Source organism: Euleptes europaea, chromosome 10 (genome assembly GCF_029931775.1).
Source record: "Euleptes europaea isolate rEulEur1 chromosome 10, rEulEur1.hap1, whole genome shotgun sequence".
Lineage (NCBI taxonomy): Eukaryota > Metazoa > Chordata > Lepidosauria > Squamata > Sphaerodactylidae > Euleptes > Euleptes europaea.
In genome coordinates this window covers 14,547,644-14,564,957 of record NC_079321.1, presented here as the reverse complement: position 1 = coordinate 14,564,957, position 17,314 = coordinate 14,547,644, and the positions used below count along the sequence as shown (strand labels likewise).

Genomic DNA, 17,314 nt, shown 5'->3' with positions numbered 1-17,314 from the left:
CACATTGTAATTGTTGATGTTTGGATGTAGCCCTTTCACCTTAGCTACCATCAGATGCTGCTGCTTGTGTACACATACTGTGCATTAGAAGGAACAATACTTTGAAAGGAAGTCCTCTCCTGAACTTCCACTTGCAAGTCTAAGCAGAGCATGTATTGGCTCTTCAACACAATCTGGAATGGTACAGACACATTCTTGACAAGAAGAATAAGAAGAGTTGGTTTTTATGCCTCACGTTTCTCTACTTTTAAGGAGTCTCAAAGTGGTTGACTATCGCCTTCCCTTCCCCACAACAGACACCTTGTGAGGTAGGTGGGGCTGAGAGAGTTCTGAGAGAACTCCCAAGGTCACCCAGCAGGCTTCATGTGGAGGAGTGGGGAATCGAACCTGGTTCACCAGATTAGAGTCCACCGCTCATGCAGAGGAATGGGGAATCAAACCCGGTTCACCAAATTAGAGTCCGCTGCTCTTAACCACCACACCACGCTGGCTTTCCAAAAATATCCTTGGCTGGGCATACAGAGCATCGGTACTCTCTCTTAAGAACTTTGTGTGGATGTACAAAGGAGTATATCTATGGTCACCGTTAACAAAACCTCAAAGCATTTTGGAAAGAACTCTTGAATTGGCAAAATGTTAGACAGAGATTTCTAGGTGTTGCATCGCCCAGCATCTTTCTAAAGCATGCGTCAGGAAGAGGATCACATTATTCTTTTCTTTGGGGAGGGGCTGTGGCTTAGTGGTAAAGCATCTTCTTGGCATGCAGAAGGTCCCAGGTTCAATCCCCGGCATCTCCAGTTAAAGGGACTAGGCAAGTAGGTGATGTGAAAGACCTCTGCCTGAGACCCTGGAGAGCCTCTGCCGGTCTGAGTAGACAATCCTGTCTTTGATGGACCAAGGGTCTGATTCAGTATAAGGCAGCTTCATGTGTTCATGTGTTCAAATATGTTTTTAGCATTTCCTTCATAAGAGGAGGGCATTCAATCAAGGTTGAAAAAGCTCAAGATCCTACTAGAAATAACAGGCTGTTATTCCTATCAGATATTCAGTAAAATCATAAAGAGCATAGATTTTTTTTTTTTACAAAACCACCACAATCTTCGTTAACTCACTAGAAATTGATATTTCGATGAGCCAGTATAATTTTCAAATAGCATCGTTGTTTCTAGGGGGGTTGTTTTAGTTCAGTTTTACAGCACTGTAACTAAGGAAAGGTTATATGGGGAATTAAACAATTACATCGATATGCCCCCTTAAATTAGAGGGAAGGCCAGTTGGCATCAATCAGATATAGCTGGGAAATGGAAACCCATACTAAAAATGTGTTTGATTGCATTTGACTGTTGGCTCTGATGAAAACCGTGCTGGCCTATGAAACCTTAGGCCATAATAAACTGTTAACCTTAAAGGATTCTTTGTTGTATTTGCTGCCTCATGAGTGTTATTCTAAATTAAATTATAACAGGGATAGAATTTAAAGAATTCTCTTTAAATGAAAAAGCAATAGTATCCTTGAGTGCTGGGACCTACTAGGCAGGGGTCTGCAAACTGCGGCTCCCGAGCCGCATGCGGCTTTCTGGCCAATTGAGTGCGGCTCTCCGAACTTGGTTCGGAGCCCCTGCTCTTGCGCCTGCTTGCACCGGCAGCCGGGCTGCGGAGCCGGCGCGCCTGAGAGAGAGAGAGAGAGCAGGCGAGCGGGCGCAGGCGGCTGGGCGGGCGGCTCAGCGGTTCCTGCCCCCCACCCGCCTATCAGCTGTTGGGCGGGGTGGGCTTCCTTTGGTAGACCTGGCCTCCGGCTGAGTCCCATTGGGAGGCCATGTCTACCCACTGGCTTTCTTGGTGGTAGACCTGGACTCCGAGGAGGGGAAAAAGTCCCCCTTCAGAGGCCAGGTCTACCCATTGGCTTCTATGGGCCTCCGGAGGCCAGGTCTACTGCCAAGAAAGCCAATGGGTAGACCTGGCCTCCCAATGGGACTCAGCCGGAGGCCAGGTCTACCAATAGGCTTTTATGGCGGTAGACCAGGCCTCCAGACAAAAACTCCAGACGGGGAGGGGGAAATGGCAGGGACTTACAATTTATTTTTTATCAATAAATAAGATCACTATTAAGTATGATATCAAGTTTTATTTAGTGTACCTATAGTTTAATTAAGACTTAAAACTTTAATTAAAGTTTATTAAGTTAATAAACAGTGTACCTACCTATATAGTTTAAGTTTAAGAAATTTGGCTCTCAAAAGAAATCTCAATCGTTGTACTGTTGATATTTGGCTCTTTTGACTAATGAGTTTGCCAACCCCTGGACTAGGAAAATCAAGATTTATTGTCAGCCCTGCCTTGGGGGCAAACTGGTCAAAGGGGAAAAAAGGGTGAAATATGTTTTTGTAGACCCAAAGGAATCCAAAAAATAGGAGTGTCAGTGTAAGAATTATGGTTTAGATAACAGTCTGATAATTGTCTAATTTGACAGACTCAAGACTGTTTTTCTTTTTGTAGAAAAAAGCAAACAAGAACAAGGTTTTTCTCCCTGCTGTTCAGCTAATTTCTTCGATCAGCCCTCATCTCTTGGCTAACCGCCTCCCACTGTCAAAAGTCCAACTGTCTAAACCAGTGATGGCGAACCTTTTAGAGACCAAGTGCCCGAACTGCAACCCAAAACCCACTTATTTATCGCGAAGTGCCAACACAGCTTGAAGTCCACATGGGGCTAGGGGTTGCCAGGTCCCTCTTTGCCACCTGTGGGAGGTTTTTGGGGCAGAGCCTGAGGATGGTGGGGCTTGGGGAGGGACTTCAATGCCATAGAGTCCAATTGCCAAAGCGGCCATTTTCTCCAGGTGAACTGAAATAGCAGATCTCCTGCTACTACCTGGAGGTTGGCAACCCTGCATGGGTGGCCGAGCGGAGGAAGGAAAGCAGCTGGAGCATAGCCCCCACCCCTTCAGTTTGGTTCTTTTTCCAACTGTTATCGTCATACCAATTTAAAAAAGACTGTTATGCGGGGGGGGGGGCTGATGGTGGGGACAGCCCTCTGCACGTGCTCAGAGGCACCTTCGGTTGCATGAACGAGCAGAGTGGAAACCCAAGCTAAGCGAAGGGCTTGGCTCCAGCACAAATGCCAGGCGGGCCCCCATTCAGCCCTCACTGCCAACCCCCTGCCATGCAGTCACCAACCAGCCCGCCGCAGATGGCCGCCCAGGCGTCCCACTCCTGGTCCAGCCCCGTCCTGGCTCCGCTTCTTCCAGTCCTCAGCAGAAGGCTCGTCATTGTCTTAACTTCCGGAGTGCGCAGCCGGCAACTGCGGAGAAGGCAGTAGGAAGGAGCCCGGCGCTTCCTGGAGGAGCTGTAAAGGCACCGCTGGTCCCCAGCCTCCTCAGCCGGGGGAACGAACTCAGGCAAACTCTGTGCTGGGGCAACGGCTTGCGTGCCCACAGAGAGGGCTCTGAGTGCCACCTCTGGCACTCGTGCCATAGGTTCGCCACCACTGGTCTAAACTTAACTGACTCTGCTTCCCAGGCCACAGCTCCTATTGGTTGTTGGAGCTTCACCCTCATTAGCTCCTCTGTTGCTGGGTAGGTTCCCCCCCTTTCTCTGTCATAGAGCTGTTTTCACAATGCAGCTAAGGTCTTTTATGCATCGCTGTTTCCCTCACGGTCACCCCTCCAATGACTTTGGGACTTTGTTTGGATTATGCATGCCGTTTCCGACCGTCAGAGGTCAGCTTGCTCTCCCCCTACCTTTCCCCACATTTTGCCTGCATTTTCAAATTCGAGATAAAACAGGTCCCTGAAAACCCGGGCAAAACACGGGGAAACGCAGTCAGAAGCCTTGCTGGGCAAAAGCCCCACCTGGACCCACCCACTTTCTAAAAACACTTTGTGGGTGCCAGAAAAGGTGTTGGCAGGCACACTGGTGCCCACAGGCACCATGTTGGAGACCCCTGCACTTTATGGCCTTGGACAAACCCCTCTCTGTCAGCTTGGCCCTCCATCATCCGCATCATGAGGATAATAATATAAACAGACAGTACAGAGTTGTTTCAAGGCTTACAAGATGCTGTATGTGAAGCACTCAAGTGCCATGTAGATACGAATTAGGGTTGTTACAGGAAGAGGTCATGAAGAGCAAATTCCCAAACCTCCCTCAGAGAGTGTCCTCCTCTTGTTTTGAGAACTGTGGTTTTAGAATATAGCTTAGAATATAATTGTGCATTAAGGGTTCCATTGGAACCCCATAATCTTTTGCTTCTCAACAATGAATATGGGTTTTGATAGGATTCCATAACGGTTTGCCAGTAATGTATGACTTTCCATTCCCACCCATGCTCACCGCCGGTGCCTGACGAATTGAAAAACCAAATGTACAAATCCTGCCTGAGTCAGGTTTTCTCAGTGGCTTCTATTACTCTGATCTGGAAATCTTTCTCTCATGGTCTACCAGAAGCCCCAGCCCCAACTGTCACCCAGAAGAAATGCAAAGTTTTGTGTTTTGTAAAAACATTTGGAGTAGCATTTAGTGGTCAGGGAGATGAATGTTAACCTTAAGAAATAGGGTTTGCATGAGTTATGCATGCAAAGAAATTAATATGAAGATATAATGCTCCTAAGAGAGAGAAAGTGGTTCTGGTTGTTTTAAGCTGGCATAGTGGCAAGCCAGGATCTCAAGCACAAAGTCACTAGGTGACTTTAGGACCCCAACTAGGGTTGCCAACCTCTAGGTGGAGCCTGGGATCTCCCAGAATTACAACTGATCTTCGGACTACAGAAATCAGTTCCCCTGGAGAACATGGCTGCTTTGGAGGATGGACTCTTGGCTTTATAATCTCTTAAGGTCTCACCCCAGGCTCCACTAGGGTTGCCACCAGGTTCCTCTTCACAACCGGCGGGGTTTTTTGGGGTGGAGCCTGAGGAAGGTGGGGTTTGGGGAGGGGAGGGACTTCAATGCCATAGAGCAGTGGTTCTCAGCCTTTTTCTGACCGTGGCCCCCTTCCAACCTTGTTTCCTTCCTGTGGCCCCCCTGTCCTACGGGTAGAAAGGTAGCTATTTAAATGTTTTGTTTGTAAATAGCCAAGGAACAAAGAAGCATAAACAGACACACAAAATGCACACATGCAGTTCTTATTGGGAAACTGAAATTTACAAAAAATACCCCACAAAAAGGGAATACAACACGCTAATAAACAACAATGTTCACATACAAGGGAGAACAAAACCTCTACCACCGTTGCACAAGATTACAACGATACAAAAATCCACAGTTGCAAACGATGCATAGAAGTGCAATGAAGAAAGTCATGTGTTAGGTTTTCATGTGTTTCTGTTTTCTTCAGTTCTCACTTCCCTCTGTGGCCCCCTGGTCTCATGCTGTGGCCCCCCATTTACACAATTTTCAACTGTGGCCCCTTGGAATATCCTGGGGCCCTCCGGGGGGCCATATGGCCCCAGGTTGAGAACCACTACCATAGAGTCCAATTGCCAAAGCGGCCATTTTCTCCAGGCGAACTGATCTCTGTCAGCTGAAGATCAGTTGTTCTAGCAGGAGATCTCCAGCTAGTACCTGGAGGTTGGCAACACTAGGCTCCACCCCCAAAATCTCCCAAGATTTCCCAACCCAAAGTTGGCAATCCTAACCCCCACCTCTCTTCTACAAGGATCACAATGAGTCTTTGAAAGATTTATTGCATGATTATTGGGATAGTTAAATTATTGGGATAGTTAGAGTGGTTCCTCAGTGGAACAGGCTTCCTTGGGAGGTGGTAAGCTCTCCTTCCCTGGAGGTTTTTAAGCGAAGGTTAGATGGCCATCTGTCAGCAATTATGATTCTATAACCTTAAACAGATGATGAGAGGGAAGGCATCTTGGCCATCTTCTGGGCATGTAGTAGGGGTCACTGGGGGTGTGGGGGGGATAGTTGTGAATATCCTGCATTGTGCAGGGGGTTAGACTAGGTGACCCTGGTGGTCCCTTCCAACTCTATGATTCTAATAGCACTTTGAAGACTAATAAGCAAATAAAAGAAAAACAAAAGTTCCTTATTTTTTTCTGACCATTTTGCAAGATGGGTGTTATAAATGCTTAGTAGTATATGCTTAGTAGTATGAACAACTCAGATTATGCTGGGAGGTATGAAAGGAGCATGTTTTCTGTAGTGCTCCTTGTATTTGAGTTCTAAACACATTTTTTTAGGAATAGAAAAGAGCAAGAGTCCATCTGAACCTTAAAGACTTAAAGAAAATTTCTGGCAGGGTATGAGCTTTCGTGAGTCACAGCTTACTTCTTCAGATACCAGATTTTTAGGTATTAAATTGTGGTTTGGTGCTGTCAGTTGTGGTGTGGTGGAGGTTGGCTGCCAGTTCTCTGAGTGCACCTGAGTGTTAAGAACTCTTATTACCATTCCCCCCCCCCAGAGAACTAAAAGGCAAGATTGAAAAAGAAAGCACCAAGCGGGAACTATTGTCCAGCCAGTCCCACCTCAATGAATCGCACTGCATCCATTGTCTGCAGCCCTTCAGGTTCCTGGTGAACAGCAAGTGCCGCTGCTTGGACTGCCAATTCTACACCTGCAAAAACTGCAGCCTTTACAATAAGAAGGAACAAGGCTGGGTGTGTGACCCATGCCACTTATCCAGGTAGGAGTTTGGGTTTCATGCAGGAATTTGGTCGAATGCTCATCCTCTCTTGCTTAATAAAGGTTTTTGGGGCAGAGCCTGAGGAGGGCGGGGTTTGGGGAGGGGAGGGACTTCAATGCCACAGAGTTCAATTGCCCAAGCGGCCATTTTCTCCAGGTGAACAGATCTCTATCGGCTGGAGATCAGTTGTAACAGCAGGAGATCTCCAGCTACTACCTGGAGGTTGGCAAGCCTACTGATGACTACACAACCCAGTGTGGTGGTGTGGTGGTTTGGAGCAGTGGACTCATCTGGCGATCCGGGTTTGATCCCCCACTCCTCCACATGAGTGGCAGACGCTAATCTGGTGAACCGGGTTGGTTTCCCCACTTCTACACATGAAGACAGCTGGATGACCTTGAGCTAGTCACAGCTCTCTTAGAGCTCTCAGCCCCCACCCACCTCACAGGGTGTCTGTTGTGGGGAGGGGAAAGGAAGGTGATTGTAAGCTGGTTTGATTCTGCCTTAAGTGGTAGAGAAAGTTGGCATATAAAAACCAACTCTTCTTCTTTCTTGTCTTGAACAGAATTGTGAAGACTGGCTCTCTGAATTGGTACTATGAACACGTGAGATCCCGGTTCAGACGATTTGGAAGTGCTAAGGTGATGCGATCTCTCTATGGGAGGATGGCGCAGGGACAGAAATCGAATCCTGCCTTGCTTGGTTCTGGCAGGGGGATTGGTGAGATCCTATCTGTAATTTCTGCACAGCCCTCTGAAGATTTTGCAAAGCTTTGGGTGCTGAATTAACTGTCACTGAACAGTTTACTAAAATTATGTTTGAGTAACTATGGTTGGTTCCCACACATCTGGAATTAGGGGCTTGGCTTCTAAACCAAAGAGTATGGTTTCCAGCCTGGCTTGATTCCCAGTACCTCTTTTTAGAAATTAATCACCAGTGGTGAGTGGTTTGGAAAAACTGAATTGGATCGAGCTGTTTACCATAATACTAAGACTAGAATTTAAAAAGTGAATATTAATTCAACACGACTACAGCAAAATTCTAGAAGGACCGTTGGGTATAGCAACCAACCTTAATCTTAAGGGTGTCTTTAACAGCTTAACTCTTCAGAGGGGAACATTAGATCTGCCAGAACCATCTGGATCTTCTATTAAAGAAGGAATACTGAGTTATATAGCTGATTATTCTAAACCAGGACAGCTGTTCTTGTGTTTTATTTATTTATTTACCAAAACATTTATATCCTGCCTTTCCTCGTGGTTCAAGGTGGCTCACAATAATATAGTTTAAAGCATTTTCAGTTAAAACCAAAAATAAAATCGCAAACTCCAAATCTCTGTTAGTCTCTTGCCTTGAAAACCTTACAGCAGGGGTGTCAAACTCAATTTTTACAAGGGCCGGATATGACATAAAAGTCATTTGGTCAGGCCAAGCCGTGCCTCGCCAGCCCAGATCAAGAGTGGGGTGTGTGTGGCTGCCTCAGCTGGCTTGCAGACTGGATAAGAGCTCTCAAGGGGCTGGATTCGGCCCGCAGGACTTACGTTTGAAACCCCTACCCTACAGGGACTCTGTAAGTTGGCTGCCACTTGACGGCACACACACACACAATGTCTCTTCAAAATTTGCTCTCCTGAAGTGTGGAGGGGCTTCCTGACCACCTCCATCAAGCCCTTCTACAAGACAGGAACCAATAAGAGAATAGACACGAACAGGCCGTTGCCAATCTTACCCATTTGCAGGACTGCGTTGTTGCACCATGACGTTGTATGCTCATCCAGTTGTCCTCTTGGGTTTGGTAATTATTGGTAGTCCTGTTTGACCGTAGGAGTCAGTGGGGAGGGTATACATCACACTAAAAAAAGGTCCTCCTTTTTCTGCTTTCAGCTCCCTTTAAAAGCTGTTGTTCCCCTCTGGCCAAAGAAATGTAACTTCCCAAATCCTAACCTTAGCGCTTACTTAGGTATCTTGGCTGGGATGAAGATCTTGTGGAGCATCAATCATAGAACTGGGGACAAGCTGGGTGATATTTACTGGTAGCATTCCTTGCCCCCCCCCCCTCGAGCTCCAGTTCTATCATCTCTGTGTATTCCCTGATTCAGCACACGGACTTCCTCCTAACTTTTTTGGGTTAGACTAGGTTGGATCCCATGGATCCATTGTGCTAATAGCAGTGCCTTCCCCCCATTCCAAAATGCCTTTCCCTGACACAAGAGCCTCTTAGCAGAATGGATCCACAGAATCTAACCCAATGTAGTGACTTTTTCATGGGGGGGGGGTTTGACGCCCCCCTCCTTGCTTCTATCTCCCAGGAATCAGTTTTGGTGCTGAGGGAGAGAGAGAGGGATCGCTTACTTCTTGTTTGCCAGAATGTGATTACTTTTCTCCTTCTTAGACCCCTTGACCTTAGTTTACCTCAGAAGAGAAATGAAACCCCAGAGGCTTTTTTAAGTTAACAAACAGAGAAGTTTATTAAACAGTGTTCAAAATACGGATTTTGAGGGAAAACTGTATTGGACGGAAAGCACAAAACCAGATATATATATTTACAAGAGTGACTTCAGAGAAAGCTTAGTTCGTATTTGGCTTAGAAGTTACACACGTTACATTCCTTACTTTCCTTTTTGTTCACAAACTTAGTTCTGTTCCCCAGGACTCCCATAGTTGTTGTTTCACAGACTCTGCCGCCTAGCTATCAGAGAAGGGAGAGACCTTTCAATCTCTGTTCCCCAGAGAAATGCAGAAGTATGGAGATTGACCCAAATCTCTCTTCCTCTTCTCACTACTGAACTACCACACACCAGTGGCAGTAATCCCTTCACACTACCCTGTATCTGGAATAGCTCCTTCCCAGAGACTAATCCCTCTTTGTGACCTGAGAAAGGGGCCTTTTCCTCCCAATCTCAGTCCTGTCACTCCACAGGTTGTGTGTTTCACTAGCTTAGGCCAAACCGAACCCACACGTTCACAGAGACGTTCACAGCTACTTCACACGCAGGTTACCAATCTTCAAACCTTTCTTTTCCTCAGAGCTCAGAGAATGAGCCTCTTGGCTCCGCTCACTCCTTGTCTCTCAGCTTCTGCTGAAGATTAAGCCTTTGTCCATCACAGGGGGTCTTTCAGAACTCTCAAAAGAGTTCTAATGATGGTCCAAATCCCTTTCTGGTCCCTCACTTTTTCATATCCTGCTTACTCACTGCATCTCTCAGTCCTCCACGGGAAGCACAGGGGAGCACAATCTGCCACGAAAGCCTGCCTACACAGGTAGGCAAGTTGAAGAGCCTGTCCTGTTTGGGTTTCAGTGGGTACTGTGGCGCGAAAACCTTAGTTCGTTGTGCATGGTTCTCTGCCCGCTTCACTTACCAAAAAGCAACTCAGAGAGATCTGGAGAAACACTCTTACACAGCACACAGAACAGATAAAGTAAATCATGCAGCTTTATTATACTTACAAAGAAATATAAAGCAAAGAGAAAAAGCAATACTTAACTGAATATATATATATATATATGACAGAATATAACAAAACTTACACACATGCAAGACAAACAATTACAGAGGCCTCTGGGCCAATTCCAGGGAGAGAGATGGCAACAACTGGGAAGCCTGATCTCTTTCCCTAGAATGACAAAATATCAGGATTTTGGGAGGCTTTTTTATAGTTTAAACCGTGGGAGAAAGAGTTTTACAACAGCCCTCCTTTCAAGCTCTCCCGGAGATGGAATTGCCATATTTTTGCTTTGAAGCTTTCTGTTCCCAGAATGTTATTTTCAACAGAGTCTCTGACAATTTGTTTGTTTGTGACAAGTTCCCCCAATTTAGCAGATAGATTGCTGCCGGACCAAATGTCCATTCTTTCCTTAAACAATTACAAGCATTGTGGTGTGTTTTCTTTTGGGTAAACTAGCTCCTAGCCTGCAATTTCCTCTAAGATCAGAGGCCCTAATTGGAAACTGGGGTCAGCTAAAAAGTCAGGTCTTCGTGTGGCTATAGGTTATAATATTAAGATATAAGTGTGGTTATTTTTAACCCAAACTCATTTAATATAAACTAATATATTTAATATGAACTAATGTTCAATACAAAAAAATTCTCGGGACAGGTACCTGTGTTGATCTGCGGTTGAACAGCTAGACTTGAGTCCAGTAGCACCTTAGAGACCAACAGCATTTTTGGGGTATACGCTTTTGAGAGTGAAAGCTTTCTTCTTCAGATACAAGTTGGAATGGAAATCCCTGAGTCTTTATATTGCAGTCAGAAGGTGGGGAAGGCGTTCCAGAGAAGGAACTCAGGATGCAAAGGTTCAATGTGCCTAGTAATTAGCTTGATTAGAGGAAATGTTTGGGGGCAGAAAATTAGCATCTGTAGTGAGATAAGAATCCTGTGTCCCTATTCAGTCCTTGTGGGGGGGGGGGTGTCCATTGTTCTGAACTTGTGAATGAACTCAAGTTCAGCAATCTCCCATAGTAATCGCCCCTTGGAGCTTCTGTGTTTAAAGGACTGCCATTCTTAGGACAGCAATAGAATGGCCTCAAAGATTAAAATGTTCCCTCGCTGGTTTTTTAGCATTATGATTTTATATGTTGGGTCTATGCCCATTTATTCTTTTGTGTAGGGACTGACCTGTTTGTCTGATGCAAAGAGTGGAAGGTGACATTTGATAGCATATTTAGCGTTGGAAGATGAACAAGTGAATGAGCATGAGATGGTATGGGGCTGGTGTTAGGTTCAGTGATTGTGCTATCAGAATGAATACAGGGACAGATCTATCTGTCCTATCTGTGGGCTCCTTGCTTACCCCAGACTCTTGCATCCGTATCTAGAATATTACAAAAATAAATAAATAACAAAGTTGTTCTCAAAGCCAACACTTAAAATTATAGGTTGACCAACATTGCGCTTTGTATATGAAAAATATTTCACTCTCCTGCCTTTTCCCCTGGTTGATCTAAATAACAAAACAATATGGCACCTGGCCAATAGATGGCAGTGTGGGGTGGTTTTACATGGGTTTTTTCCCTTTTACCGCTTTCTGGATGAGACGACATTTGGAAATGCAGCTCAGTGATCACATCCTGAATCGGTTATGGCAGGTGCTTCAGTGAATTGTCCTCACTTTCAACATAGCGTTCTGACATCCAGCGGTGCAGGTCGCTCCGGGAGGTTTGCAGGCCTGCCCTCAAAGGTGCCACTTTTAAAAATGGCCTTGCTGTTAGGGGCGTGCATCTGTTTCAGGAAGCAACCAGGACACCAGAACCAAAAAGCCCCATTTCTTACGTGTGTTGGGGTAATAAAAATGAATGGTACTAACAACAAAGGAGTGACAGCAAGGGCTGTCGTCCCTAGGGTTGCCAACCTCCAGGTACGGGCTGGAGATCTCCCGCTATTACAACTGATCTCCAGCCGATAGAGATCAGTTCACCTGGAGAAAATGGCTGCTTTGGCAATTGGACTCTATGTCATTGAAGTCCCTCCCCTCCCCAAACCCCACCCTCCTCGGGCTCCACCCCAAAATCTCCTGCCAGTGGGAAAGAGGGACCTGGCCACCCTACGCCATTACCAGGTATCTGGGAACCCTAAAAACGAGGCCTGCCAGGGAAAGCCTCCCACCATAGCAGGAGGACTGTCAGCCCTACTTCCAAGTATCTGGTGGACCCCCACCACTCATCCGTATCAGCTTGTTCTCTAGGGTTGCCAACTTCCAGGTAGTGGCTGGAGATCTCCCGCTATTACAACTGATCTCCAGCCGATAGAGATCAGCTCAACTGGAGAAAATGGCCGCTTTGGCAATTGGACTCTCTGGCATTGAAGTCCCTCCCCAAACCCCGCCCTCCTCAGGCTCTGCCCCAAAAACCTCCCGCTGGTGGCGAAGATGGACTTGGCAACCCTAGTCATCCCCCTTGCATCAGAGGCAAAAGGGCCTTGGGTGTCAGATCCATCCTGCTGTGAAGCCTCTTGGCTGCGTTTCTGTTTGTCATCGCTTGCAGCCTGGTTCATTACATTTCGACAAATGCAGCAGGTTCACAGGAAGCAGAACGGGCCATAGGAAGTGGTGGTGATGGAATGCGCTGCCAAGTCACATCTAATTTATGGCATCCCCGTGGGGTTTTCAAGGCAAGAGACATTCAGAGGTGGTTTCCCATTGCCGGCATCCGCTTAGCAAACCTGATATTCCTTGGTGGTCTTCCATCCAAGTACTGACCAGGGCCAACCTTGCTTAGCTTCTGAGGTCTGACGAGATTGGACTTGCCTGAGCCGTCCAGGTCAGGGCCCATAAGAGGTGATAGTTACACCCAACTCTGTCCCTTCTGGACTGCCCTTTAGCATCACTGCTGGTTTCTCGCCTAGCTTCTACCTTGTAGCACAGTTTAAAAATGTGCCTCCCCCATTCAAACTTCCTCTTCTTCTAGGTCTTCAGGACAGAGTATACAGCTTGCCGGACATCCACTGTAAGTTGGTTTTTTAAAAAAATTAATCCTTTTTGGTAGCGCACTTTCTGGCCACTGAGCCACTTCATGGAAGACCAGTTTGCTCCTTGAATTTTCATTCTGATGCACACCCCAGAAGGGCTTTTCCTATTTATATTAGGGAGAAGAATATTCATACCGGTTATAGGCAAAGTTCACCCTACCAGATATTGCAGTGGTTAAGAAAAGGGGAGATACAAATGTTATGGCAGTATCTCCTCTACTGTTAAATTCTGTCAGCGTGGTGTAGTAGTTAAGAGCAGTGGGCTCTGATCAAGAGAACCGGGTTCAATTCCCCACTCCTCCACATGAAGCCAGCTGGGTGACCATGAGCTAGTCATAGTTCTCTCTGAACTCTCTCAGCCCCACCTACCTCACAAGGTGTCTGTTGTGGGGAGAGGAAGAGAAGGAGATTGTAAACCGGTTGGATTCTCCATAAAAGGTAGAGAAAGTCGGCATATAAAAACCAACTCCTCTTCCTCTCCTTCTCCTCCTTCTTCTTCTTAATTTTAGATTTTCTTCCTCTAGCAAAGAGGGTCAAAACTTCATTTTCTGTTTTAAAAAACAAACCAACCAATGTAACATTATTTTATATGGGTTGTGTTAATAACATTTTGGTGGTATAAACAGAAAGTTTGGAAAGGCCCTTTTGGAACTCTTCATAGTCTGCTTGTGAATTCTCCACCTGGAAAAATTTGTTGTCATAGGTGGCCCTATCCTTCCCTTTCCCCTCCAACTAGAGGGTGGGAGGAAGCACACAACCCCAGGGGACACCCAAGGCTCATTCTCATAATGATATATTGTTTATTGTTTCGTGTGATTGCTCTGTTGTGTTCCAAAGCAACAAATATTGCAACAGCAGCTTCCTGCGTTTCAGAATTTCATAGCAGCTCTAAGTATTTCCCCCCCTGGTTCTTATTAATCTTTATTTAAAGGTAGAGGTCCCCTGTGCAAGCACCAGGTCATTCCTGACCCATGGGGTGACATCACATCCTGACGTTTTCTAAGCAGACTTTGTTTACGGGTGGTTTGCCAGTGCCTTCCCCAGTCATCTTCCCTTTACCCCCAGCAAGCTGGGTACTCATTTGACCGACCTCGGAAGGATGGAAGGCTGAGTCAGCCTTGAGCCGGCTACCTGAAACCAACTTCCGTTGGGATCGAACTCAGGTCGTGAGCAGAGCTTGGACTGCAGTACTGCAGCTTACCACTCTGTGCCATGGGGCTCTTCCAATCTTTGTTTAGGAAAGATTAAAAATAAGAAACAGTTTTTAAGGACAGAGGAGAGGCGTCCAGTGTGGGGTGATCTTGCCTATGGGCTTTGCACCCAGATAGAAACGCTCCTGTTGGGTACCTTGCAATGGCACATAGCACTATGGGGGAAACCAGGTCCTGATGCCTTCACCTCTTGGCGACTCTGGCACAAAATTGCCTTGCCCCATCGCCGGCAACTCTCGGGCACCCACCTGCTCCCTGAACAGGAAGTGCTGGGGACTGAACCTTTTCTGTGCTCAGCAGCTGAGCTCTGGCCACGACAGAATATGCCCAGCGTGGTGGGACTGTTGGCATCATGACCCCTTGCTTTTGGTATCTCCCACCCAGGTGATTACCAGCTCCGTGGTAATGATAGGGGCGATGACCGTGAGGAGGAGGAGGAAGATGATGTGCTTGATGATGCGAAGGCTGAGAGCTATGCAAGGGTAAGTTTCCTAGGTACATGCCTGCTTTCCTAGACATCGGGGTTGCCGAGTATTTTGTATATTGCAGAGACGAAGGGAGCCTGCTGTCTGTCTCTCTCTCCTTTGCTGTCTTTGGGAAATGGCTGTCCTGTTACATTTTGATATTCTGAATTGGCCTATTCTGATTCTCATTGGTTTCTCCTTCCCCCCCCCGCCCCCCTGTATTTTCACGATTGGGTTTCTGTGTGTTCAATATAAATGCATCTGCCACTGTACTGCGTGGTGCTTGAAAAAGGATTCCACAGGAGATAATAGCTTGACTTGAATCATAGAGTTGGAAGGGACCACCAGGGTCATCTAGTCCAACCCCCTGCACAATGCAGGAAATTCACAACTACCACCCCCAGTGACCCCTACTCCACCCCAGAAGATGGCCAAGGTGCCCTCCCTCTCATCATCTGCTTAAGGTCATAGAATCAGCATTGCTGACAGATGGCCATCTAGCCTCTGCTTAAAAACCTCAAGGGAAGGAGAGCTTACCACCTCCCAAGGAAGCCTGTTCCACTTAGGAACCTCTCTAACTGTTAGAAAGTTCTTTCTAATGTTTAGATGGAAACTCTTTTGATCTAATTTCAACCCATTGGTTCTGGTCCGACCTTCTGGGGCAACAGAAAGCAACTCGGCACCATCAGACCTCAAACTCCGGGGCAGATTCAGCGCTGATCGCTTTTGCGTTAAATAACTCCAGGGGATAGTGTCCTTTGCAAGAAATCTTGTGGAATCCTTTTACTCCCCTTTTGGGTTTTCCTCGGAATCAGGGTTCTTTTGCTTTCTGTGCTTCCTAAGATGCGCAAGACGAAGCGCCTGCTGTCTGTCCATCCCTTTGACTTCGAAATGGACTCTGAATATTCTGCTCAGTCGCGGCGTCAGTCTGTGCAGCTCTCGCCAGGACCCTACAGCGAAGGCCTTCAGGTATCAAGAAGGAGGGGGGCTTATGCTTGGGGGGCGGTCTTCCCTTTCTCCCTAGAATTTCTTCTCTTCCCTTTGTCCAAGATTGGTTTTTACCGCAGGAATGTATGGTAGAGCTAAGTTCCAGTCCAGTAGCACCTTAGAGACTAACAGGATTTTCGGGGTATATTCGGGGTATAAGCTTTCGCAATATGTCCAGAGCCAATGCTCCTTTCATATCTGATGAAGGGGAGCATTGACTCTGGAAGTCTATACTCCGAAAATCTCATTGCTCTTGAAGGTGCTGCTAGACTTGAATCTAGCTGCAGACCAACCCAGCTAACCTCTGAGAGGATGTACGGTGTGTGTGATCTTTTGATTAAAATATTTTAAAACACATTGAAATTAATTTTCTTTTTTTAAAATAAATGTTTATTGTAAAATTGCAAATTACAAAAAAGAATTAAGACTTAACATCAACATAACGCATAACATACACATCATAACATTTAACATATTACCAAATGTGCCTTGCTTTAATCTAAATTGACCATTTGTTATAATTTTTATTTCTACCATCTATTCCACACTACACCTTGTTGTCTCCAGGTTATCTACCTATAGTTAACCACTTAACTTGTATTTATATCTACCTCAAATTATAAAAAAGCTTTTAATTATACCATACCATAGCTATATATATCTATATTAAGCTATTAATATTGTTTCTCCAAAATATTCACCTATATATTTTAACTTATTGGTATGAAAATTAATGTTCTAATTATCAATAATCAATACAACGAAAATTAATTTTCTAATTATCAATTGTTTTCAGTTTAACCTAACACAGATAAAAGGGTAAATACAAATCCTATCACGAGTAGAAAGTCAAATGAGATCTCAAGATAATGAGATCTCAAGATAAATATGAGCAAGGTAGACTGGGCCCACCCTTTAAGATGACTTGGCGCCTGCCTTGAGTTCCACCCTTGGTTCCAGCTTATCCGTGCTGGCTTGTCTCTCGCTACCGAGATGACTTACACTTGTGAATGGGAGAGATGGATTACCACAAATGCCTCCTGCCCTCTGCCCACCCCGGCTGTTTCAGTGGAGGCACATCACAGGTTTAGATGAGAGTCCCCAGGTAAAAAGAGGAGGGGCTGTTCAATTCAGGACGTACCTCATATGCTGAATGTTTTTTATCATGGTTGTTCTGTTTCTATTCACACAGTAAGTGGAGGTAACGGTGAGGATAGGGCAAATTTTTAAAGCAGTTTTATTTCAGTACACAAACAAAACATAAACAGTCATGTTCATACAATTTATGTGGAGCTTACTTTTACATTTACATTTTAATCATCCGCTTCTTTTTGAGTTACGTTACTTTATCTCAATATATCTTGCTGGATCTGGTTTCCTTATCCGTGTAAATTAGACATGGGACAATAGCAGCCATTTTTGCAAAATATAGCAGGAGCAATGCCAGAAGAGCCACTTGAACACACATGAAGCTGCCTTATACTGAAAGTCAGTCTTGTCTACTCAGACCAGCAGCGGCTCTCCAGGGTCTCAGCCAGGGGTCCTCTCATCACCTACTTG

The 17,314-nt window shown here is 45.8% G+C and overlaps 1 protein-coding gene across 1 annotated transcript in view; it reads left to right on the top strand.

Moving 5' to 3' along the window:
• Positions 1 to 17,314, top strand: part of MLPH (melanophilin) — a 64,729-nt gene that overhangs the window by 8,680 nt on the left and 38,735 nt on the right. The window contains exons 2-6 of the mRNA XM_056856419.1: positions 6,404 to 6,625; positions 7,191 to 7,345; positions 13,032 to 13,070; positions 14,688 to 14,785; positions 15,611 to 15,736. Of these exons, the coding sequence (XP_056712397.1) occupies positions 6,404 to 6,625; positions 7,191 to 7,345; positions 13,032 to 13,070; positions 14,688 to 14,785; positions 15,611 to 15,736 (640 nt within the window). The remainder of the gene's footprint in view (positions 1 to 6,403; positions 6,626 to 7,190; positions 7,346 to 13,031; positions 13,071 to 14,687; positions 14,786 to 15,610; positions 15,737 to 17,314) is intronic.